Genomic DNA, 26,188 nt, shown 5'->3' on the forward strand with positions numbered 1-26,188 from the left:
TATATAAACCAGAAGTGAGATGCCTCACTGTATCCTGAGCTCTAGCCTGATCCAGACTGATCATGCACATGATTCATCTTCTCTGTCTGGCAGCTCTAAGCATCTGCACACTAACTTGTCATCCTATACAAAAGGAAACAATCCAAACAGATTTAATATGTGAAAATATGAGAGATATGGAGGCCAAGATCAGCAGCAATTTCCTGATGATTAAATTTAGTAATAGGATGAGGAAAGCTATTCATCAACAGTCAAAAGGTAAGTTTATTTTTTACATAAACTGAATCTTCATATTTTTACTTTTAATAATATTATTGACACTCTTTTATTTTATAAAGGAGACATTTTACTGAAGAAAAGAAGCAAGGACTGCTTTTCAGCACTTGATATTAAAAATAATAATATAATGTGTTTGGATACAACCAAAAAGCCACATATTTCAGTAAGTATGAGTTTTTTAAAAAGTTGTTTTTATCAATATTAATACAAAATAAATACCTAATTTTACAGCTTCTGATATATACTTCGACATTTTCTATCATAATTACTATGTTATGGATTAATAAACAAATATTTATTATGGCTAAAAGCCCTAAATAACAAATACATTAAATTTAATAAAAAAAATTATCGTAAGTGGTTGCACACAATTGATTTTAGTTACATTTAAACAAATGCATTAAGTTGAACTTAATCAATTTTAGTTCAACTTAATGCATTTGTTTAAATGTAGCTAAAATCAATTGTGTGCAACCACTTACGATAAAAAAAATAATAAATTCAACGAATAATTTTTTTCAGTGTAATAATAACAATAAATTCCAATACCAAATACTTTTAATTACAGCATTTTTTTATTTTTTTTATTAATAAGAATTGGTTAGAAATTAACACTTTTATTCAGCAAGGATCCATTAAATTAATCAAAAGTGACAGCGAGGATAATGGTTCAAAAGATTTATTTTTTCAAATAAATGCAATTCTTTTGAACTTTCTATTCATCAAAGAACTTTTTTTTCAATCAATCACGTGTGTTATCCTCAGGTTGATGTCATTAATAAGGACTTCTTTAAAACAATTCAAAGAAAGAATTCCTATCAATCTACACGGAGGAGTGATGCAATGATCAAGCTTTTTGGAGCTATAAGCCACACTGAGGCTGACAGGGCAGAATTACCTCTTCCTCTGCAATCAAACAACCATAAAACACATCTCAGGCAGAGAAGAAGCCACAAATTCAATATTGACCCATCTGATCCTTTGGGATTCGAGAATCCCAAGTCAAAAACCACCAATTATCGAAGACTTGATCGAGAGCATGAGCGCAGCAGTAATGTTTCTAAAGAGACCATCACTTCCTATGATGACCCTTTACACGTACTGCTTTCCAAGAGTCCAGTCAGTCCAAATTTACAAAAAGAAAAGAAAAATAAGCAAGTTGCACCATCTGATCCATTCTGAACAAATTAGGTTCCTTAACGGTTTTACAGCCTCATGCCAAAGAACTACATGGGATGGTTCCCTTTTTGGATGATAGCCTACCTAAAAACAAACAATACACCGATCTGGAGAACTTCTGCAAATGGTTCCATGGAAACAAATAACCAGCAACTGATGCAATCCAGGGCCTCTTTTTCAGCTCAGTGAGTGAGGCTAGTTTAGGTCACTGCTTGTCAGTCCTTTCACCTTTTTAAGTCAGTTAAAATTTAAACTACTCTGCAATGCTGTGGCAATGACGTTGTTTTCATCAGAACTGTGCAAGAACCTTTTTCACTGATTGATGTAGGTAATATCATGAAATACTAAGAATCATGTGCAGTTGGCAATTATTTTCTTGCAATGTTTGGACTCTGCAATTTGTATCATTATATTTCATGTCGACAGTAGGCCTAAATATCATAGTTTCAAACATATATGAGATGGTGCTGGCCACCTCTACTGAATTATTTATTGAAGAAGTATTGATACGTTTTTATTTATTACATTTTATATTGATGTCTTTAATCGAAATCGAAAAATTATCAAATTTCAGTTTATCAAATGTGAAAGAAATGTTTAAATTGTATGCTTTAGTTCAGTAATACCCTTAAATTAAATCATCTTTGCAGGAAATCTTAAAGTTCTTACCAGGATTCATTTTGATTATAATGTATAATTCATTTAGCAAAAATGTAAAAAAAAAAAAAAAAAAAAATGCATTCAAACAATTTAATTATTGGATTACATTTACAAGTTTTATGTTATGACATGGGTGTCACAGATTTTCCCATTAAATCTCTTAAATTTTGTTTCTCACAAGTTTCCCAGCACATTATATAAAAACAATCATGATATGTTTAAATAGTTTTTGTGAGGTACTGATACTTTTATATTTTTGAAACAAGATTTTCTAGCTCTCAAGATTAATGGTGGATGATGATGATAATCGAGTACAATGACAATAAATATCAATATAAAGATTGTAACAGATGTTTAGTTTCATTGTGTTTGAAGGGCTGTTCACACACTAACTAAAAACTGAAAACTTTTGATGTGTTTTGGCTGTTCATTTACACGACAACAGCGTTTTGGGGGCCTGAAAACACAGACTTTGACACGTTTTTGAAAACGACACTGTTATTCTCTCCGTGTAAACTACAAAAAAAAAGAGGCAAAATTGTGCAAAATGACACGTATTACGTGTTCAGTCTATTGGCGCGTGGTTTTTCTTCACAGAGTGGCACAGCCAACTACTGGCCTGGCAGCATAATACAGCGTTTTTAGTCGTTTTCGAGGATTCGTGTGAACGAATTCGTTGTTTTGACAACATTGTCGTCTGTATGTGAAAAACGCAAAGGAAAAGATTTTCTGGTTTTAGTATATCATTGTCATGTAAACCTGCTCTTAGTTTGGTTTTCCTTGTTCTTGTTTGCCTGAGTTCTAGTTCCTTGTTTATTTCCATTGTTTTTTAATTGAGTTCCTGTTCCATGCTCTATTGATTATCTTTGTGTATTTAAGCCCTTGGTGTTCCTCAGTTCCTTGTCCTATGTACATAATACTGTATGGTTCTTGTTGTATATTAAAAGTTATTTGATTGTTTGTTTTGTGTCAAGCATCTCTCTTGGATTATTTACACACGCACTCCTTAACAGTTATGGGCCATTCTACAGAATTGGTTCAAAGTCAGAGTTGGAAACGTCTTGAAAAAAAGGAGTCTTTTTCCACAAATTTTGTATGTATGCAAATTGTATAATATCCAAGGTACACATTTCAAGTAATTGTGCAGTTAATTATCATATTGTAATTTCAGAAAGTTTTGGAATATTTTTCCTCCCCCCAAATTTGTCACTATCGAAACACAATAATAAATAATTGAATAAGAAGGCTTATATTGACCTATTAATATTTTGTTTACATCAACCTTGTAAATATATTATAATTTTTTTGCTATTTTTTTGCTATTTTTTAAAAAAGTTTTCACTGGTAAATCAATAACAATTACAATTTTAACAATATTTCAAGTGTAATTTATGAGATTTGTTGTATTTTGAACCCAATCTTTCTTTGTAAAAGGCATTAAGTTAATCATACAGGGCTGAGTTTCCCGATAACGTTGTCTCTTAGCGCGCTACGAAGACTCTTAAGGTATAACTTAACTAAAGGTATACCATTACTAGGCGTGTTCCCCGAACTATACCTTAGAAAGCTGCTTAAGATACCTTCTTACGTGCGACGTGACCCGGTGCTGTCCGTGGCGATGGTGCTGAATTGGTTGATATTGATGGCTCGAGAATCAATTATTCTCTTGTCCAGGCGCTGTTTCACTGCGTTATGCTAGAAAGTGGTGTTCTTTATAAAATAAGCACTTCAGAAATAGTTGAAATTACATTTATTAGGACTATTGGATATTATAAAAAATAATCCAAACTATAATAGCCTACCTACATATTTTAAAATTGTATCATATATTGCTTTCAAATTTTTACGTGCTTTCTTCTCTTTCCCATTTTTGTTTGCTGAGGTGGAGCTGCGATGAAATATTGTTCTTGTAAATACTTTCCAGCATTTCAGAAATAAAAGTGTACATCTTACGTACGGTGCTCGGCAGTGAGCAAAAAGGATTTAAACAGTGAATTTTGAATCTCTTCTTGTAAACTCAGAGATTTGGATTCAGAGGGCAATTAAATTACCACACGACCTGTTTGTCAAAAAATAGTAGGCTAGGTTCTAATTTGGCCAGGGATTTTTACGCGGGTTGGGTGAGGAAAAACACTGATATTATGGATTCGGACGGCACTAAAAGCACCGACTTACCCCTGTAAATGTTTAAAATACCGGACGAGCCCATGAGAAAAAATTAGCGTCCGAATAGGACTTAACTGACAGTAGCCTATGCTTTCACTGGCCTTTAAAAGCGCTCTTAATTTTATTAAATTAATAATATAATATATATAATAATATAATTAAAATTCTAACCACAATCAGTGTAATGACAATTTTAATCTTTGCATGAAAACACTTAATTGAACACTGTCTGTGTGTATTAAAACTTCAGAATTATATTCGTATAGACCTGCAACAGAGATAAGGTAAAGCTAAGAGTGGTCCAGACCAACCTTCCGAACGTATGACTTACAGAAGGTATACTTAACTAAGAACGTTTCGGGAAACACGTATTAACGATAAGGTACAGTTTAAGATGTAACTTAAGAACGACGTAGCGTTAAGAAGGTTTCGGGAAACCCAGCCCTGATTTCAAAGTTAAGGATTCATTAGTTTGAATATACATTGAACCAAACACTATAATAACATCTTAGTTGATAAGTCAGTATACTTTATTTTAGACAAAACATGCATGTTTCGGTCGTGACAGCACATTTTCGGTAGTGACAGTAATGTTTTGGTAGTGACTAACATAACTAATGTTTTTTAAAATCACATTACATAATTTTAACTCGCATACTAAAACACTACTAAAACATACTAAGATACTAATGATTTGCATAACTGTACAAAAAATGTGTTTATTTCCCCCAAATAAATTATTATGTGTTCCCTTTTGTCACTACCAAAATAATGATGGCGTGTTTCGGTCATTCCTGTTTCGGCAGTGACAATTTAAGATACTTTTGAGCCTAGCTCAAAGATGATAACCAGCACAGTTCTGAACAGTTGTACACAAATATAAAAACTACATTTCAAGGAATTACACCCAAAAAGGTTTGCTTAAAGGGATAGTTCACCCCAAAATGAAAATTCTGTCATCGTTTACTCACCCTCAAGTTGTTCCAAACCTGTATGAGTTTCTTTGTTCTGCTGAACACAAAGGAAGATATTTGGAAGAATGTTTGTAACCAAACAGATCTCAGTCTCCATTGACTACCATAGTATATATTTTTCCTACTATGGAAGTCAATGGGGACCGAGATCTGTTGATTACAAACATTCTTCCAAATATCTTCCTTTGTGTTCAGCAGAACAAAGAAACTCATACAGGTTTGGAACAACTTGAGGGTGAGTAAACGATGACAGAATTTTCATTTTTGGGTGAACTATCCCTTTAATTGCAGAAACAAGGTGTTTGGTAGTGACCTCCCTTAAAGTTACACACAGATTTTCAGACTTTTGAACACATTTCCCTCAAAATGATGTTACCCATCTACAATGAAAGAGAGACTATGAGAGAGAGGGACACAGGAATATTTCCTTATCAAAAATGTAGGGGTGAGGTTAAAATCAGTCTCAGCCAATGGACTAAAACACACACTGTTTTGGTAGTGACATGAAAATGCGGGACACATTTTTTTACTAAAGTTTCATGATTTAAAAATCAAATATAGCCTAATATATATATATATATAAATATATATATATATTTTTACTTTTTAAAAGAAATCAAAAAGTTTTTGATTTCTTTTTGATTTCTTTTAAAAAGTAAAAAAAAAAAAGAAAAAAAATATATATTTCAATATCATTTTTACAAGTTGAAATTTAAGGGTTAGTGTTCGGGACAGCCACCTCCCAGTTGAAAGTACCCAATAAATTATCATTATATATATATATATTAAGCTTACTTATATTTTAAATATTATTGTGGGATTCAATAGATAATAGAAGGATCTTAGTAAACATTTAAAATTTAAATACTTAAATGCTTTTTATGTGTTTTTTGGTTGTCGGACAGCAGTTTGCACCAATTCTGTAGAATGGCCCATATACTGACCATAATCTGTTTAAAACTTGTTTCCATTTGCATCAGACTTGTATCAGTTGGACTTGTTGATGTTTGTTTTTAGTGATTATGTAATTTTAAGAGGCAAGCAGTGCATATAACCAACATTTTAACCTTTCTTTTGTCAACAGATTTGGGTGCATGAGTTAATTCAAACCTTCACTCAACAAACACCTTAAAACAAGGTCAGAGTAGATGAATATCTTCAATATTGACTGTTCTGTGCTGCTGAACATGTCAGGCCACTCCGCAACTCTTATGCAAATATGAGGCACAGAATGCATATATAAAAATCTTGTGTTCTTGCATATCGTTTTAAAAGTCTTTACACAAGAATAAATACACAAGCAATGCATGGTTTCGGGTTCAGTAATAAGAGGTCATGACAGTCATCCTTCAAAGATGAAAACAGAAGTTCAATAACTTTAGTAGGAAGAAAATATTGCAAAATATTATAGCAACTACAGTGATTTCAATGAGAATTTAATATGCGTGCAGTTCGAATAAAAGAATATATTATGTCATTGAAGATTTCTTAAAAATGGTTAAAATAATCTCGTCCCATTCCCGTGAACCAAATATTGTTTATCATCTCGTCTGCCAAGTGTTTCATCATACCCCTAATAAAATACAATTTCCCAACAGCAAAATTGTGGCTATATATAAACACAACAACATAGATGTATGACGTATTTATTTAGTTACATACACTTACATACACAAAAACACACTCCCTTGCAGAAAATGTATAATCTTCAAAAAACAATATTTAATACACTGCCAGTGTCTGAATGGTATACAATACAGGATTCATAAGTTATATTGTAAAATCAAATCAGATATTTGTAAAGGTTGTCTTTCTAAAAGTTGATACATCGCAAAATCCTGTATGATGAATCGGGGGTAAAGTGCTTGAACTTTGACATGCAAACATTTTATTGCCTTTTCTATTCATATATTGTTGTTCTTAATCAGTCTTGATGTGATCTCTTCTGTTGATGAACACACATTTCATGTCTGAAAGTGCAAAACCCGCATTACTACTTTTCAAAGTGATAATAAAACGGCACATTCCGGTGTTCGGGCAGATGGAAAACTGTTGAGCTGGGTCTAAACAACGGCCCACGGGGCACTTTAGGTCCTCAAAAAAATGCCGCATCATTATGCTCATATAAGCCCCGTGGCCAACAACCAAGGCATGGACAGAAACATTCAAGACTCCGTCATCTGGGAGTCCTGCAGGAGCCCGATTGGTTTCATCTGATATGGATATCTCACCATCTTGCACTTTGTCTTGATGATCATTAGCTATTCGCTTGATCATAGCCTTGAGAAAATCCTTGATTCGCACCTTCACCTGAAAGGAATATAAGCATATAATATATATATTTAGTAAGAATAACTAAATCAAATTTGCCTCATTTAACTCATTTAAAGACAGTAAACAGAAGTTTACGATGATAATCAGATTTGTTGTTTTTTGCTGAAAATATGAAGAACTGGACATTACATTTTAAATTATTTATTGATAATAATTCAAAATTCATTTTAAAATATATTAAATACATGGGACATAGGACAAACATGGACTGTTATATTATATTATATTATATTAAAATATAAACTCCTGTTTTGTACAGTGTTGCCATTTAGAGTGGCTGTTTTCTTTCATCACAAACCAGCTATACCGACTATTATTTTTTGACATAAGTGCCATTAATTTTACCTGCTCCATGGTTTCTCCCTCGGGTGGAGTGAACTGTGGTAAAGGCTGCCCGGCTGCTTTGGCCATGTTTTTCATTTCTATGACTCGACCTCCCTCAGCTATACCAAAACTCTGGAGAAAAAAATTGTCCTGAGATGCATATGAAAAGTTCCTCTGAAAAGACATACTCTGATCAGACATGTTTCTTATATTATCAAGCAGTACTCTGTACTTACTCTCTCTTTAAGTGATCGATCTGCTACTAATTCTATATCATGGCAGGTTCTGTTGTTCCTCACAATGATCTCCGCAGTCTGCAATTTTACAAAAAAAACTTGATTATTCATCCTAACAAACGAATACACACAAGGAAAGTGATATTTGTTACAAGAAACCAATAGGACACACTAGTTAGATATGATTATAACTTCAGTGGGCATATGCAATAACAATAACATTTGTAACAGTTGCATATTGCGAATTAACAGATCTTGTCTGTTAAGGTTTGACTATTATTGATGGTTTCTTTATCATGTTCAAAATAGTCTCACATAAGTATATCGCTTCAATGCTTACTGACTCTTATATAGGGAAACATGCATTTCCAGCTCAACTGACCCACATGAGCACTGAACAGAATATCCTAAATAGAGTTTATTTTATTTTGGGGAGAAACATTTCCCTCTACCTGTGGCAAACGTGTATGTTTCTACTTACCTGCTTGGCACGTTTCATGTCACTGACAAACACATTTGTGAATTTTACATCCCTGAGGTACTGGCCAGCAGCTTCAGATTGCCGTATCCCAATTTCAGAAAGCGGTGAGTCTATTTTCTGACCTAAAAGCAAAGAAATTATAGCTATAGTTTGTGGAGCATGTGCTGAGATAAAAAAAAAGAAAAGTAATGCTTAATGCCTGATATAAATGCAGGGGTACTGATATGGATAACATAAATAGTAAAAACATAAAAATTTTAATCCCCGTAAAAAAATTACCTTGTAAAAGGCCATCTTTGTTGCACTGCGTCTCACCACTGATAAACCAAAACAGTAATAGTGATCAATAAAATGTTTATTACTAACCAGCGCACAGTTGTAATCAATCATTTTAATTCAAGAAAACTCTTAGTTGTAATTGTGACTAGAGGTGTTCCTAACTTCACACGTTTATTCTTGTAGGCTGTAATGAAAAAGAAAGGGATTCTACAAAACCTCTTGCAATGAAGAGTGAAGACAACATGTCTATTTAACATGGACAGTGAGGGTAGGACTTTTTTTTTGGTGTTTTTTTAAAGAGTTACATCAAGTTTGCCTCTGACCTTTCACTAGAAGAGGTATTCTTATTGCCCTTTAAACATAAGTTATAACAGACAGGAGTAATATGATATGAGGAGCCCAGTAAAGTTTAAACTAAATTCCCACTAGCATAATTAAACTCAACTAAATGTCAGACAGCCCTCATGTATTAATACCGTTCTATAACGCCATGACGTTCAGATACAGAGCTATATTTAGAACTACTTCAGCAAAGTATAATTAAAATATCAGGTCACTTTAATTTACAGTTACTGAATCAATAATGCAGTGATTATCAGTTGGCAATGTAAAATGAATAGGTATAATGAGCAAATTTGTTTTCATTGAGCAAACGAGACAGAAAAGCCAACTTACTGTCGGACTATCGTTAAACCAAAAGCGAGCATTGCTGCAGGTATTACGATGGCGCAGTTAACAGCGTCGTGACTCGTGAGGTTATATATCTTCATCCATTGATCCCGGAATCTGTCACGTTCCCTTGCGTTTTCAAATATGCCCTGCTTTTGTGGGGAAAGCACTGCCACTGACAGCGATTATCATCACCGTACTGCTACTTGTTTTAGCCGGAAGTTCGTACGCATGGCTAGTAGGTCCGACTCAATTTCCAAAATGTAGCCTAAGCAATATTTGCTATCCTTTTAAATTTTGTTTATAAGGGTGCTTATTGGAATTTAATTCATCCCAGTTAAATGATGTAGCTGAAACATTATTAAAATGTATTTATATTTCTTGGCTGAAATAATCTTTGCTTGATGTTTTAATAAAATGCTATTTGTTAAAACCAACTCTGTTGCGTAAGTTTGTTGATAAAGCTGTCATAGCTGATTAAGTCATATAAACTCATATTTCCAGTGTGTTTCAGATTTGTTTAGCAGGTTTGTATGCACCAGCTCAACCGAATCCTTGAAAAGATCCGACTCAAAAGAATGATTCTTTAACGAATCGGACATCGCTCACCCCTGACTGAAGCTTGCAGTGACTCATTGGCGCCAGTGGCGCGTGGCGGGCTTTGAAATTTGATAACGTCTGTCTGTCACGGTTTTCTTATGGACTGCATCTCATTTACATTACATTGACTCGACATAGGTATTTCATTTTAATTATGATGTTTTTAAGCACTCACCAGCTGTTCCACAGTAGTAAAATATAAACGTTTTCACCACAGTACAGTAACGTTACGGAAATAAGAAGAGGAGGCGGAATACTTCTTTCATGGTAAGTTTATTGACCTTAGCATACAGCATGTCCTCTCCTTTAACTTCATTCATGCTCTCAATGACAAATTATTTGAGTTCAACAGAAATCCAAAGAATATCCACAGAGTTGCCAGGCCCTAATGACTTTACCCTATAATTCATCTCTTATAAATCAGCTGTAACAATTTCCAACGTATTTAAGTTATAATTATTTAGCGGGAAATTATGTAAGGAAACAAGGTTGAATATAAAAATTCAACCTGTTCAAATGTGTAATTTTCACCCAGTCTGTCTGATTATCCACACTCAACCTTTACAGTCATTCTCTACCAGGTTATAACATGCTGGATAGATTCCCATTGTTATTTTCACCATTAACATTGCCAATATAAAAGGTTAAGAATAACATAGGACCAACATAGCACCACACTCTTTAAAGCAGATATTTATTGAACAGAGGCTGTGCAACAGACATAACTGAGGTACATGATATGGTTATAGTGGAGGGAGGAGGCCTTTACTCATTGTTGCTTATTTTATATTTACAGGTTTATATTCACTGAAATGGACAGGGTACACAAGACATTGGCAGTCGTTTGTCACCTCCTCCATCCACTATTTCTGACGTCCAGGTGGGAGCCTTGTAAGCTTTCTATTCATCTACATCGAAATTCAACTGTATTTACTACATCAGACATATCATAACCTCTTCTATGTGTTGTCCTTTCCAGGTTCCCGAAAAAACTGTTGTGAGTTGTGTGAGGTAATGGAAAAAGTATTTTATGTCCAGTAAACCTGAGGTATAGAGATACCATACTTACAGAATGTGACAGAGAAAGAAGAGGAGGAAAAGACTAAAAGGTAAAGACACATGCCTTTATAAGAGCACACTGTACAAAGAGCATTTCCAGTCGAATACTCATTTCATGTTCTTCTTTTACCCTCTACTTCTGTATTCTCAAAGTATTCTGTAAGCAGTAAAATAATTATAATACAATTGTTTATAAAATAGCAGCACACTGATGTGACATCACAACTATGTAATGTTATTTTTGTGTATAAGATGAAACAAACAAACAAAAAAATCATAGCTTTTTAGCAGCGGAAAAAACAATAACTCAATAACAATATTGACACTTGATTGATGTCTTCACACCCTTTCCATCTCATCACTTTGGAATACAGTATCATACCCCTTAATGAACGTAACTTCAGTCCATATTCAAAGTCAAACGACATAGCCACCCATACAATCTGTTAACAGTACTGTAATTCATTTTCAGAGCAGAGCTGGGAAAATATTAAGACAGACTAATTTAATACAATGAGATTGACAGGGGTTTTGGTGTGAGGATGGAGGAAACGTGACTTGTGAAACTCAAGCAACACTAAGAACTGTTTCTCGGCAAAGGAAACTTGCGAGTACACGCAGACATCTCCTTTACACACAGAAAGACATGCACACAAACACACACGCATATGTAGACGGACACAAACCTAAGCTCGACTTCCCCTTTTCAGGGTAAGCTATGAAAATTCAGCACTGAAAGCCATTTTGTGCTGATGATGCACCCTGTTTTTGGACACTGTGTAAATGACTTTTGGAAGTTTTCAAATCCCATGCCAGTTCAACCTTTGGAAGCAGCATATTTTGGATGGCTTGGTAATGGATCTTATGCTTAAGCTCTGCAAAACAGGGTGAAAGTCTACATCAGACTCAAGGCACTATATAAAAAAACATTTCTGCAATGGTGCAGTTGCACAAGTTAATCTGATCAAATTTCAAGAAAACTGCCCTTGCAAACCAACAAACAATTTATTTTCTTCCATTTTGATCTGTTTCCTGTCTTTTTGTTGTCTGGTTTTTGGTCTTTTTTTATTTTGTTAAATTAATTTACCTTATTATTTTGTTGCTGTTGTCATACATTGGTTTTCAATGTTTTAACGCTATAATGAACCGAACATGCCATGATCAAAACATGGGAAACCAGCCCCGAAAAAAAAAAGAAAGAAAGAAAAAAAGACCCCTTAATCATAACCATTTGTTATCCATGGCAAATACGCTCTCTAAACTGACACCGATGGAGTAACCTTTCCCAGTTATGAGCTGGCAGTATCAATGAAACTGGTTTAGATACTGGTCTGTAATTCAAACACGAGACAAAAAAAAAAAAAAAAAAAACCTAAAGGACAAACAAATAAACTGACAAATAGATTAAAGATCTTAAATATTAGGTGATTTATGGAAACCATTATAGCTGTTGTTTCTCCTTTGGCCTCCTTTCCTGCTTCTCCTAACTTCATATCATCATCCTCATCTCAGCAGCATGCTTCACACCTCAAACTAACCAAGCTTCATCATCATCATCATCCTCAATCATTCTTGCCTACACATTCCTTTACTGCTAATCAAATTTGCAAACAACTCCATGACTCGTCTCTCGGTCCCTGGTTGGACCAAACACAAATCAGCCAAAGGCTCCTTCAACACACTCACAACAAAATACGTAATAACATAATAAACTGTATACAATACAACTGTAATATTTAGTGGGAAGTTGCCCCAAAGGACAACCTTACCCACAAATTTTAAAAACAACTCTTCTTGCCTTTAGAAGAAATGAGGGAACGTAGACGTCTCTGTCCGCTCCCTTTTCTTGCCTCCTCTTGTTCTGTGCACTGGGTTGGGCTCAGCCCTCAAGCAGTTTCCAGGCCAGTAAATAAAAGCATTTAATATAAGGCACTGATACAGGAGGCCCTCGAAGCATCGTGGAATCATTTGCTATCCCTGTCCAGACCATGTGCCTACAACTGAATCTGTCTCTATGACCAAACACTTGCAGATAGATGATTAAACAAAGCCCACATGACTCACACAAGAGTGCCTGATATAGGGTAACTTGTACACGCTTGCACATGAGCCAACATACACCACACGTAAATGCATGCACACAAGCAGCTTGACAAAAGCTTATTTGAAGTGTCTGTAACTTTAGCATCAAGAGACAATAACTTGCTTGTTTAACAGGAATAATAATAATAATCATATTAAAATTATATTAATAGTCTATTGTCGTGATATAAGCCCCTGTTGCCCTAGCAAAAGAGCCCTGCGTTCTTAGCATAAGACTTGTGTCTCACCACTCCTTTTTAATCCCCCTTTTCTGGTCCTAATGCACTCTTAGTACACAGCCAAGTGAATGGGTGCGTTCATTCAGACTCATGGCACCTCAATGTGTGTTCAAGTTCAGGCATTCCAAAATGAACCAAAAAAAAAAAAAAAAAAAAAATTCACAACAAAACAGGAAAAAAAAAAACATAGCCCCACTTTTTGTACCCTTTCAAGCCAGTCTGATACAGTAGACTCTCTATTTTGAAAAGCCCTTTACGCTATCACTTTTGCATTAAATATCATTTTATTATTATTATACAATCAAAAGAGTTTGCAAAATACTACACGCTTCCCTTCTAAGAGTCTGAGGCACCGTAGAGGTTTTTGCATCATTATCAAATCATTTTAAAAATATCTATTTTTTGTATCTAAAATAGCTTAGATTTTTTTATATATTTTTTTTTTGTCATTTACGGGAGTATTTTTTTATTTATTGGAAAATGAAGATAAAACTCTACAAAGACTAGCAAGCACTTTTTGTTGGGGTTGTTTGTTTTTTTGTCATTTTTGTTTTTTGTTGTTTTTTTCTTTTCTTGAAGACTGATCACAGCATTCCCGCAGCAAGCTCACAAGTTGATGTCTCGTACATCGGTTGGGGTGCTGGACTGGTCCTGGTCATCAAGTGCTTTGCTGCGCGGGCCACCCTGTTCCTGCTGCTGCTGTTTCTGCTGCTGCCGGCGACCCTCCCTTAGGTTATTCATCAACACTCTCTCAATCTGCTCCTGGCATTCCTTTAACACATCCTGCAATGCATCAGACACGTAACGTTAGAAAAACCGGTCACTTACATCGCTGCAATGTCTGTACTTATCCAGAATCTCTTCATTAGTAGTACTGTTAAAGCAAATGCAAATTCACACTCGGTTAATGGTTTAGGTCAAACAACAAGATTTAACCAAAATTCTATGCCAGATTTTTCTGTCTACACCAAATATGCATCTAAAACAATAGTTGCCCTGCAAGCAGAGAAAAAAAAAGCTCTACCACAGTCTCCTATGTTAATTACATCTATATCCCATGGATAAAACAAGGTAGTGTTTCACTTGTTTTTTTTTAATACCCTTTCATTTTCACAACAGCATGTAATGACCTAAGGGAATCTCACTTGAGTCCACCAGAGTCTTCTTCCTGCTCTGTATAACTAAGAACAAACTAAAAAGTTATCTTTTATCTTTTTTTTTTAGATCAAATATGAGAAATGCTTATTGCAACCCTGTGGGTGGCTCCAAAGAGCATATGACATATTTAAAATGGCTTTCACACACTGTCACCAAAATGAGCAATGATGCCCTCTAGTGCAACTAAATGGATACGGTGATCAAAGCTCTCCCTCCTATTTAGTGGGTATGTCTGAGACACAACAGGCATCTGTGGGAAGTTTGCTGTGAATGGCCCATGGGAAGGGCCTGTGGAGAATGTGTTGCTTGTGGAGAGGCTGCATTCCTTTGACATTTACTGCTAATTAAAAGCTGATGGGCCAAAGTCTGAAATTATGTTATGCATGGCTCCTGGGCCAGGCGAGTGTTTCTTGCCTGTAGAAGCAGTCTATCGTTTATCTTTTATTTTTTTTATTATTGTTGAGGAATAGCTTAGTGTCTCTAGGTTGTTTTCTTTCATCGTGGATGACAATGCCACCATCCTTCTAGAGATCTCTCGTTTCCCACCACGATGAGCCATTATTAGTCATGAAAAATAAATTCCTTCTAGTAAATTAACTAAAGCATAAAACATGTAAAGGAACTGCCTGTGTCTTACCACAAGAATGCCAGGCCCGACTTCTTAAAAGACCTTTCCCTGTGTGCTGGTCTTTATAGCTGCACAACCAAATTCATGCCAAGCCCCAAAGGCTTAATTCAGGCAACTCTAATAGCTTCAATGTGCGACTACTGATAAAACCAGGACTTGCTCTAGAAGAGCTTCTCAATGATTAGATCCAGAGGAGGGTGGCACTTGGTGAGCTGTAGGATGGAGTGGGTGGTCCCTGCTTAATCCAACCTTGTCCTCATCAAGAACACCCTCTATCCCACCAGAGCATGGCTACGTTTGTCAAAGTCAAACAAATGAATAAAAATCGGTCGAAACCTCAAGAAAGATGGTCTACTGAAGAAACAGCAGTTATTGTGATGCCACTCAGTGTGTGCCATCTTAGACAGAAATAGCCTAGAAGCATAAAGGGAAGACTTAAGTAGCAAAAAATAAAAAAATAAAAAATTGGTGTCTGTTTTTTAATGGGAAGTGAAAGCAAGGATTGCCGGGTTCAGAGCAAGGCCATCACAGCATTGAGAAATGAAAGGGATTAAGATGTCCCAGAGGCCTAATGCAAGAGGCCAGGGGGCCTAACACATGATCTTATGTACCAAAAAAGCCTTGAAGTTCTTCTCTAAATAATTTGCAACTCTTCAGCTCCAAATAACATTTCGGTTGCAAATAACAACGTCCTTATGACATTATGACTTTAGGCAAAGGAGCATTCTCAGCATACCAGACCCAAAGTTTCTAACATTTCACCTACTTTTAGAAACTGCGGTATCTCAAAAGAGTTTTTACTGTGCACTTTCTCTTCCTGATTAGTTTTTATAACTGCAGATCTTTAGCTTGTATAAAGCTATATTATAAGTATTCTAGAGGAGCACAAGGACACAAATCAATGCCTCAACATAAACAAATCAGTCAAGGCCTCATTTAAAAGAACTGATAACTCTGAGACCCTGGATGCCTACAACATCCCAAAGAGCATAATTTACTGTATTTACTGTAGCTACAGTAACAAACTACTAGTAACACCCAGTATCAGACAAATATTTAGTGTATTTGCTTCTTTCTTAGAGAGACCTTAGGGTGTTTGTGGAAACTTCAAGCCAATGTATCAGCCCTCTTGGTTTGGCATGCATGTGTGTACCTTACTGCTGCACAGAGTATGCTTCACCAGGTGTGTCTTCAGCTACACACACATTCCAAGGACGACTGGAAGAGGCTGGCTGCCCCTATCATATGTCTACTGGAAACTACAGGCACTGGACACCACAAATGTCAGCAGGGTTCCTGGTTCCAGGCTGGCAGCATCGTTTGGCATTAGGTTGACTTTCCTTCATACTCTGTCTGACCGCTCACCTCCCAACCTCTGCCTCAATATGGAAGGTCCTCATACACTAAGGAAAGGTTTAGTACACAAAAACCTTGTTTATTGAAGACTAAGTTTTTCTACTTTACTTCTGCTATAGATATCTAGATAGGACCTCTAAGATTTTCTCAAAACAATAATGCAAAAACAATTCTAATTGGTAAAATGAGTTATTCATCCCAAACGAATTCAGTGCTCAATTAAACATAAGAGTGCATTCACACATGGTTCAATTGCTTGGTCCGAACCCAAGTTCGATCCCCCCCACCTGCTCCCGCTAAATTGTGTACACATTGTATTTTTTTGCCTTTTGAACTGCGGTATGTTTGTCTTATCTGAAGCTGCAGCTGTTTTGCCTTGTTGCTGGGTAACGGCAATGCAAGAGAAGGCAGCAAAATGCATTGCGTTGCCCGTCTCACTTTTATAGTTTGATTTTGTTTCTAAAGAACGGGGGAGTCTATGTTTGCAGTGCGGCAGTCCCGCTTGTCAGGAAAGTGTGTTAGAACATATACAAACAGACAGTTTTACCGAATGATATGTCATTAATAGCCTTTCACTTCCACGATTTACTACGATTACATTCATATCAGCAACATACCGTACGGGAGTTCACATGAACCATACCCCACTAAAGTGGAATCAGGTTCAGTTTGTGGGTGCGAAACCAGAAGTGCTAGTATGAAAGCACTTTAAGATATAGCAGACATACCTGTAGCACTGCTAGCAATAACCCTTACACACGTGATTCCATAATGTCACAATAAAGATACTGTTGCAGTAGCATATAAAAAAGTCAATTTGCATCCTTGGCAAGACAAACTGTTTAATTGCCTTCCTTTAAGGGACAGTTCACCCAAACATTTTAATCCTGTCATCATTTGCTCACCTTCATGTCATTCTAAGCCTATATGTCTTTCTTCTGAGGAACACAAAAGAAGATATTTTGAAGAATGTTGGTAACCAAATTATTTAGTAATTTTTTTGCAAATAATTTACCATTTACTTCCATTGGATAGATAAAAACACTGAGACGTTTCTCATAATATCTTTTTTTATGTTCCACAGCAGAAGAAAAGTCATACAAGTTTGAGGGTCAGTAAATGATGAGAGAATGTTCATGTTGGGTGAACTATACCTTTAATTTTTCTTTAGGCTTTATAGCTCAGTGCGAGCAGGGTAGCGTGCATCTGCATGTTTTCAAAGGTATGGCTTGTTGGCATCCAGCAATGTGACGAGTTGTTCATGGAGCAGGCAGTTCATTCCTTCTGCCCTGGACCTCACACTCCTCAGACACTGAGCACCTTTACTGCTGAGGAGGACTATTTGTTTTTCCTCTGCTATGGTGCACGACTTCACACACCACATGCCGGGGCAGCAGTCATTCTACCAGCAGCAGTGCACTCTAGGGTATCTTGGGGAGTTGACCTCTTCAGGTCAGGACAGTAATTCAATGTGTTTCCTGGGTTATTCTCTTAATCCTAATTTTCTATTCTCTTTGGCTTTTACTTTCCCCCCTAAAGAGATAATAAAGGACCGAAAAGAAACTAAATGACCAGGAGGTGGTCCCTCGTGCGACAGAATGTGTGAATTTGTATGCAAGTCATTTGCATAAAGCCATAGTATCCCTGACACATTCCCCTAGCCCTGCGGATTCTCTCCTTACAGTCTCTCAGTCAGGGTCAATCCCATTTCATTTCCAGTAATTCAGTGGCTGAATGTGAAATTGAATTGGAGCTGGACCCAAGCCCATTGAGTAAATAGGGGAAATGCACAGCCTCCTCTTACAGTCCTACAGGCACAGCAACACTTATCCCACAGATTACCAATAGTGTTGCTATTGGTAAAAAACAAGGAATCTTCTTATGATGGTCGCTGTTTTAAATTAGAAAGCATCCCTATATGATCACTCCACTTTAGAATATAAACAAACTGTGAGGTAATCTGTGTAGCACACTGGCCCGCATGGAAGTGCCATGTATCATGACTCATTAAAAGATGCATTAGTAAAATATATTGTCAAAGCAACAATACTCACAACTTCTGTGTTTGTGATCTTGGCGAGCAACTCTGTAAGGTTGTCTCCCCACAGTGAGCGGTTAGTGCTGTTGAGCTGCAGGCCACAGATAGCCGCTGCCACGCTGCCCGTTGCAATCATGGATGGAGGGGACATGGCAAAGTTGAAATCTGAGGAAAGAGCAGACCAGGCAAGATCAATCAAACTTTGAGTTCATAAAAATGTACTTTATCACACTTATACAGTATTTTGAATAGTAATATCAGATATTATTAAATTGATACAAAAATAACCCAAATCATAAATACAGATAAATGAAGACCCTTTCCATTAGGTCTGTGCACAGTCCTTTGCTAATGACTGCAGCCCAGGATAATGAGGGTTCACTTGGCTTGAAAAGAATCTGAAAAGCACCCCACCCCCATCCCTCTCCTCCAGTCACCCTTTTCTTCCAGCTCCTAAGTAAATCGTGTGCTCCCTGAAAAAAAAAGCCCTATAGCCTTTGGAAAGGATGGAATAAAGAGCCACAGTCCCCCTGCCAATGCTCACTGCTGTAGGTCCTTTTTCCACGTGTGGTCACAGGCGTACATCTCAAAGACCAATAACCTTGTTAGCTTTCTCACTGTCATTCATAATGCAAATAAGACAGCTTGTGAACGGGCCTGAAACCCCAAAAGACGACTGACTGCAAGAAGGGGGAGAAAGAAAGAGGAAAAGAAAGAACCAAACAACTTAGGCTGTCTGCCCCCTGCCTCATTGATTTCCATCTTTCTTCTTTTTCTACGGCTCCCCCTCTCTCTATTTTCAGACTGTTTTTCAACACTTTTTTACTTCAGACACATACTCCTAAAGTTGAATAGCATACATGTCATTGTTGTTACAACAGCTCGAGATTTGTGTCAGCGTTGCTGCTATCTTTTGGCATATTGAGTGTGGCCACTGGTGGACGTGGGTCTAGTGAGCAAGAGAGTGTGGCCTCATTGTCCGAAATCATCACCTCATCTCATCCAACTGAGAGATGCAACATCAAGTCCTCTCTGTGGATTCCAATTCAACCTGACAGCCGCACAAAAGATGGGTGTTGGGGGAGGGTGATGTTGGGTTTTAGACAGCAGGGGCGGCTGAGGGGGGCACTAAGCATCATTCTTTAATCAGTGTCCAGACCTTCGTAAGGTTTTGGCAGAAGAAAAGACCCTCCTACCCACCTCATTCCCCCCATGCCATTCCTCTGATGCAGGGCCACCTCTGGGCTCACGGTCCCACACTCCCTGGCAGTCTTTGCATTACCATATTGCCATATTCAATTGCAAAGCAAACTGTGTGTGATGGCTCTGAGGGTGATTTTTCTTCCCCTTTCTTTTTAGGAAAAAAAAATCAAAGCCCTGGGCCCTTTGATAACTGACGAGCATGCCTTCATTGCCTTTTTAACATTCAAAGCCAGCCATTTTCTCATTTTGCGGCTCAGTGTTGACAAATAAATGAACTTATTATACACTCTTCCCTTTGTAGTTTTTGCCGGGCCAGACAAAAATGTATTAAAAGACAAGTTCTGGTCAAGCAGAAGAAGACAAAAACCGCATTGCAACTCTTAGGTCTTCTGGGGCAGGGAGAAAAAACAATGGAAAAAAGATGCCCACACACAGCTTGCGTGTGCTGAGTGGGTTGCAATCTGATTTTTCACACTCTAGACAAGACAAGTTTGTCGGGGGAACAAGAGTATGCGCGTGCTAGTGGCAGAGCTGGACGCCCTGGTTTGTGAGAGTGGTAAGGGAAGAATGGATGTATTCTGCACGCCTTCATTGATATTCATGCTGAGTATAAACAGTGTATGTAGCTGAGTGGTGACGCCTGTGATGGAAGGCTCCTAGTAAGCGGCGGCTGGCTGGCCTGGTATACCAGCCTCTCACCCCCTTCAATGGACCATTCTCCTGCCCTCGCCACACTGCATCCCCAGAACTGTGCCAACACAGCAAGCTCCTTGGTGGGTGCAATGTGCTGTGTACGCATTTAACTTGTAAATTAATTAAACGTCCGGAAAGTTGAGGAACGGCCAAAGAGACCGATGATTTGAGGGGCAATAAATCAAGTGCCAGGCTTTCATGCAGATGCACAGGTTTGCCTTTACAGAAAGTATCGTTTTAAGCAGTCATGTTCGACCTGCCTGATAAAGATCAAACGTAAATATGAATTGGGCATCACAGTATAACGCTTAGATAAATGGTAAAGCATGTAAGTGAAGAACTTGAAGACAGAGTTACTAAAAGAGTAGACATGTACAGTAACAAATATTCAAATAAACGTTAACTCATTGGCACTTTTTTGAAGCAGTTTTTAAACCTTTTTTTTTTTTTACTCTTAGCTATGTTGTGTCTCATTATGAGGGTTTAAGTAATTAGATATCTGCAGGTCATGTCTGGGACATTCGTGTATAACATTACTTTTTTTTTCTGTCACAAATCTTCAACAAAGTAAATTCATAATCAAAAGTGGCGTGTCGGTCTGCCCTGTCAAACCATAGTAAAACAGATTAATTAAAAACAGGAACACTCTTTGACTGTTAAAATCCTGTAACAACTTGTTTCAGTCTTGCTCCAGTGCTGAGTCTTTAGCAACAGCAGTCAGGCCGGTGTGGGAGGAAACAGAGCCTCTTGAATGAGAAATGACATGAATATGACATTAAACAGAATTAATTAATCGTAGAATGAATTTTCAGCCCTACTGAACTCTCCACCAGTCACTAGTTACTTATTTTTCCAAAGGGATTTCTCTGATAAGTAACCATCTGAAGAGTGGCAAGATGATCTCTACCTACAAAACATATTTGCTGCTAATATCATAGCATATGATAGTCTGTTATTATACATCTACAGACAATCTACGATGGAAAAGTAAAGGGGGTGCTGGGTGTTTAACAGTAAAATGGGGTATAATCACGTTTAATGAGCTTGTTCCTGTGTAGGCCTTCGACAGACTGCCCTCCGGAGAAACGCTTTATCGTGTGCTCCTTCTGCACTGACCCTTACATGCCTCTGCATATGAAATGGAGGGTTGTTCCTTTTGTCTCCTTTCTTGCGGTCTCTAGCCAAGCCTTCCAGCTATTTGCATATCTCTGAAAGGCCCCTCCATGTTATTAATTAATACTGAACTGGTCTACTCTGCCTGACCAAATCTCACAGAGTGCTCTAAACGGAACTGTTTTATCAAAAGCAAAGCACCATTAAAAATTAGCTGTCGTCTTTCCACACTCTTCTCTCCTTTCTCATTCAGATACAGGGGCCTTGATTTATGCATGTCTCAGAAAAGAGGGGGACGCTGAATTCTCTGCAAAGAAAGCAAACTGTACAGGGAAAAGAAAAGCAGCAGTCAGGGCATCTGCCCGGCAATTAAAATCTTTTGGACACCCCTCGAATCTCTGTTGTTAAACTAGTAACTAATTTGTGTATTGCTTAAAACAAGAGATTTAACAAAAGAGGTATGTTGCACTGCATCTGCAATTTTTCGGCATCTAAAAACCAAGTTATTTTGTTAAACCATTCATATTATCCCAGCTATCATCAATGCTCAACCTGCCAATTCAAACCAGTTTCTATGGATTCTGTTTATGCCAGAGCAGTTTCACAACAGATCTATATCTATTGCAAAAACCAACAGCAGAATCAAAAGCTCCATGTTTAAAAGATCAGCCAGATCCTCCTCCTCCCTCTCCCATCGTATGCCACTTTCCCAAAGTCAGAGTCACTCCTGAGGTTCATGGGGAGCTGAGCAACCCCAGGGAGGAAGAGAGAAGCCTGAGGGAACAAGGGTGGTGCACTGGATCCCATTACCGCCTATGGTGATGTTCAGTACAGGCTTGGCTGGGAGAACCAGCCCCACAAAGGCTCCTGATTATGGGAAAGTCGTCATGCCCTGGAGCATCTGGGAGGCGTGAGAAGAGGGGATAAGATATGAAAACATGACATGTTTCACTGTTTGGCTCGGCTGGAACAATACACTCCTCACGTTTTCTCACCCTCCTTCTCATCTCTATGTTTGATCTCCTAAAGGTGGTCCACCTCTAAGAGCAGGAACAGCATAACCAATGGCTCAACAGCACACAGGAATGTCCTTAACTATACAACTGCCTTTTGAAGTGTCACTGCATTCAGGGTTAGCCACTGATATGCCCACCAAACATACCAGGCAAACACATAAGGCTTCCAGTGAAATTCTCTCCATTACACGTCGCTATTTCAGTCCACATAGTTTCTCATGAATGTAATGAGATGGCATCTGATAATTTGCCTGCAACAAGAACCTGAATAAAGTTGCCATAGATACTAAACCCACAGAAGTCGGCTTTAATTTCAAGTTTTGCGAGGAACAAACATGGATCTTGCAACACATCACTTATTGAAGTGATGATGCAAGGTATCAACACCAACGTGACTAGGCAGTGGATCTTTTATCACTCATACTTAACACCAATGGAAGACACATACAAGTTGACACTCTACTAAGTTAATGTACAAATGCATGCTGAGAAGATTTCATTTGAAACGAGTGGGATGAGTTCTATGGAGCACTGTACAAATTAGGAGTTAAAGATGCTTTGCGGGCATTATTTATTTCTAAACATCCAACATCTACATTGAATACACTACCTGTTGCACAAAGGGCGATGAAAGTCTGCACATGTTTACGGATCAGGTCCAGCTTATCCTCAGGCAGTGGAAGTTTCCTCATAATGTGTTCAATAAAGTCATTGGGAGTGACAGCAGCCAGGTTCCACTTCAATTTGCCCAGGACAACCAGCTCCCATTCCTGTAAAAAGGTTTGAGGAAAGAAGCAAAATCACTATGGATCCAAACCTCAAGAATTGTGTGATCTGAATCCATTTGCAGTGTTTGAGGTATTAAGATATCAGTGTTTTTGCACATTCAACTGGAGTGACAAATTGCATCCTCAGTAGCTTCCTGTCAATATTTGTTTTCTTTTGATACACTAGATGTTGACAAGATCTAAATATCATTTTGTGAAGACACTGGATGTTGGGGTAACATTCTAGATCAACCATTCAGACAAAAGGTGTCAAAAAATGATTTACTAGAGATGAGGTACTTAATAGGTTTGTACTATAGACCTTATGCGCCAGAGAAACGTGCTTGCAGCCATCTTTAGAATTTTGTCTTTGAACTTCAGTTTTTGCGGTGGCTCTATATATTTCTAAGGCATTGGTGAAGTGGATTTACTTATTGTAGAGTTAACTAAAGTTATCATGAGCATTGTAATGTTTTAAGTGGATGTCATAACATATGTCAGTAGACCAGGAAGATTTAAAAAATGAGCGCTTCATTCATAAATCTGTAAGATCTTACCTTCATGCTGTGGAATTACAAACCGGAAGACAGACTACAATGAGCGCAGCACTGAAAAGGGGCGGGGCTACATAAGGTCTATATGTTTATAAATGAACTCCGCTGTTATACATTCAAATGTTGTTGCTATACATTTAAACCAGATCACACAAAATCTAGCCTCAGTAAAGCTCTGGGACCTCCAGGACATGGTTTGGCCCTGGCTATGCAAAGCTACAAGCGGAAATCCTGAAAGCTAAAAGGCTGAATGCAGGCACACTTGAGTAGAAAAATGGGTCACTCAGATTGCCTAGTCACTTCACAGAGACTGTCCAGCATCAGGTACTTTCCTCCTTAGCATATAAACATTATTCTGAGTTTGTTTTATAGTGATCTGTCCAGTCAGAAGAGGCCGAAGTAGACATAGTTAAATATTGGACCTGTCATTAACTCATTTGCAACCACAAACACACTCATAAAAACATTAATTTGTAGCCTAGTTGTATTTAAAAGGCTTGTAATTAGATTTAGCTGTAACCTCAATGGAAAAAAACAAGGCTCAATTATGACCTTGAATGTGACTGTTCAACACTGCTGATGGTACCATTTCGTCTTTTGGGGGCACTCTTGATGCATAACATGAACTTGCTTTGACCTAACTCACAGTGCTCAGTCATTTGGTTTCAGTCAAGAAGATAGCATCCTTCAAATAACCACTCCCCCTTCCTATTTGAACTGGGGTGAGTAACAGTGGACCAAATGACTAATTGGGGAAAACTTGCATTTGCTGGGACAGTCCTTATGACTGAGCACTCGCTCAAATGGAGGTGGTTTTCTCCACAAATGAACCACATACACTTTAAACATGAGATGGCCAAATATCATTGTCATTACATTCTGAGACATACAGTATAGACTTTACAATTGCTATAAAGCAGGGACAAAAGATTACGCTGAACTTATACCCCTGCAACAGCTTTCTTAGTGAGCAAAAATACAATGGCAGCCATCCGCTGATGCATGATTTCTCCACTTCCTCTCTTTGCTGGATTTCACTGGTAAGTGACTCACCCAAAAGTACAAAGAGCAACATGTTCCTGTCTGTTCTCTCCTCAGGGGAGGTGCCTGATGTGAACATGAAGCCATGATGACATGTTGGAGCCACAGTCGCTCAAAACCATTGACTCCTGGTACACCAAGAGGGGTATGATGGAATGTAAACTATGAGCAGAGGCGTTCTCCAAAAGAAAACCAATTACACGCTAATATGAAAATGAGCCTCTGCGTTCTGTCACTTTGGATCTGTAAAGTTTGGCCAGCAAAAATATGCATGTTTATTTTGGTGTGTTGCTTTGTTCTTAAAGGGAAAGTTCACCTCAAAATGAAAATTGTGTCATCAACACAATAAAAAGGTATTTGGAAGAATGTCTGTAATTTTCATACAATGAATGTACATGGGGTTAAATCAATGTTTTGGAACCCATTCACTTCAACTGGACAAAAACAGCTGAAACATTCTTCAAAATATCTTATTTTGTGTTCTGTAGAAGAAAGAAAGTCATACAGGTTTGGAACGAAATGAGAGTGAGTAAATGATGACAGAATTTTAATTTTTTTGGTTACTATACTACTGAAGTGCAGGGACAGTTTTGGCAACTATAGAAGGTTTAAAACTACATAATCATGTATTAGCAAACGATTGAGTACTGTATTTGTGTACATCTCCATCTTTGGTCATATTCTGTGCACACTATTGAACCTTTATGAGGCCATAAATGACCACAAAGACCATATTTTACTTTAGGACAACATATTGTCTTCTGTGGCTATCAACTCAACAGTCCAGTGTCACTTCACCAGTGCACTGATGCCAGCCTAAAAAATGTGACACTCTTGCAACACAGCCTTGATGCAGGAACCCACTTCCTCCTTTTGGGCCATCCAGTCGTACCTCCATGCTGTCACTGCGGTTTTCATTTACAAGAACTTCTTGCCAGCTAACGAGGACAAAAATGTGAATGTGACTGTGACAGCTGATATTCAGTTTCCTGCATCTGTTGGACTTTGCAGACCAGCAGAAGCTCCACAACAACAACAACAAAATAACACTAGGCCAGGC

General features: G+C 37.6%; 2 protein-coding genes and 1 long non-coding RNA gene across 4 annotated transcripts in view; 1 reads left to right on the forward strand and 2 right to left on the reverse strand.

Annotated features, from left to right (window-relative positions):
- On the forward strand, positions 1–3,078 carry LOC311283048. The gene is made up of 3 exons (XR_014626006.1): positions 1–258; positions 339–442; positions 1,045–3,078. It is a non-coding gene; the product is annotated as an uncharacterized lncRNA (long non-coding RNA).
- A 3,810-nt stretch (positions 3,079–6,888) lies between these two features.
- On the reverse strand, positions 6,889–9,827 carry tigara (TP53 induced glycolysis regulatory phosphatase a). The gene is made up of 6 exons (XM_084397851.1): positions 9,588–9,827; positions 8,913–8,950; positions 8,634–8,755; positions 8,153–8,230; positions 7,938–8,048; positions 6,889–7,568 (listed from the first exon to the last, which is right to left on the reverse strand). Exons 1-6 carry the CDS (start codon positions 9,680–9,682, stop codon positions 7,179–7,181), a joined length of 834 nt encoding a protein of 277 aa, XP_084253977.1. The 5' UTR covers positions 9,683–9,827; the 3' UTR covers positions 6,889–7,178.
- Positions 9,828–10,861: 1,034 nt separating this feature from the next.
- ccnd2a (cyclin D2, a) overlaps positions 10,862–26,188 on the reverse strand; it is a 152,235-nt gene continuing 136,908 nt past the window's right edge. For both annotated transcript variants that reach the window (XM_084397850.1, XM_084397849.1), the window contains exons 3-5: positions 23,377–23,536; positions 18,758–18,906; positions 10,862–14,344 (exon numbers count right to left, since the gene is read on the reverse strand). In XM_084397850.1, the coding sequence (XP_084253976.1) occupies positions 14,168–14,344; positions 18,758–18,906; positions 23,377–23,536 (486 nt within the window). In that variant the 3' untranslated portion in view covers positions 10,862–14,167. The remainder of the gene's footprint in view (positions 14,345–18,757; positions 18,907–23,376; positions 23,537–26,188) is intronic.

Source organism: Rutilus rutilus, assembly GCF_951802725.1.
Source record: "Rutilus rutilus genome assembly, chromosome: 23".
Classification (NCBI taxonomy): domain Eukaryota; kingdom Metazoa; phylum Chordata; class Actinopteri; order Cypriniformes; family Leuciscidae; genus Rutilus; species Rutilus rutilus.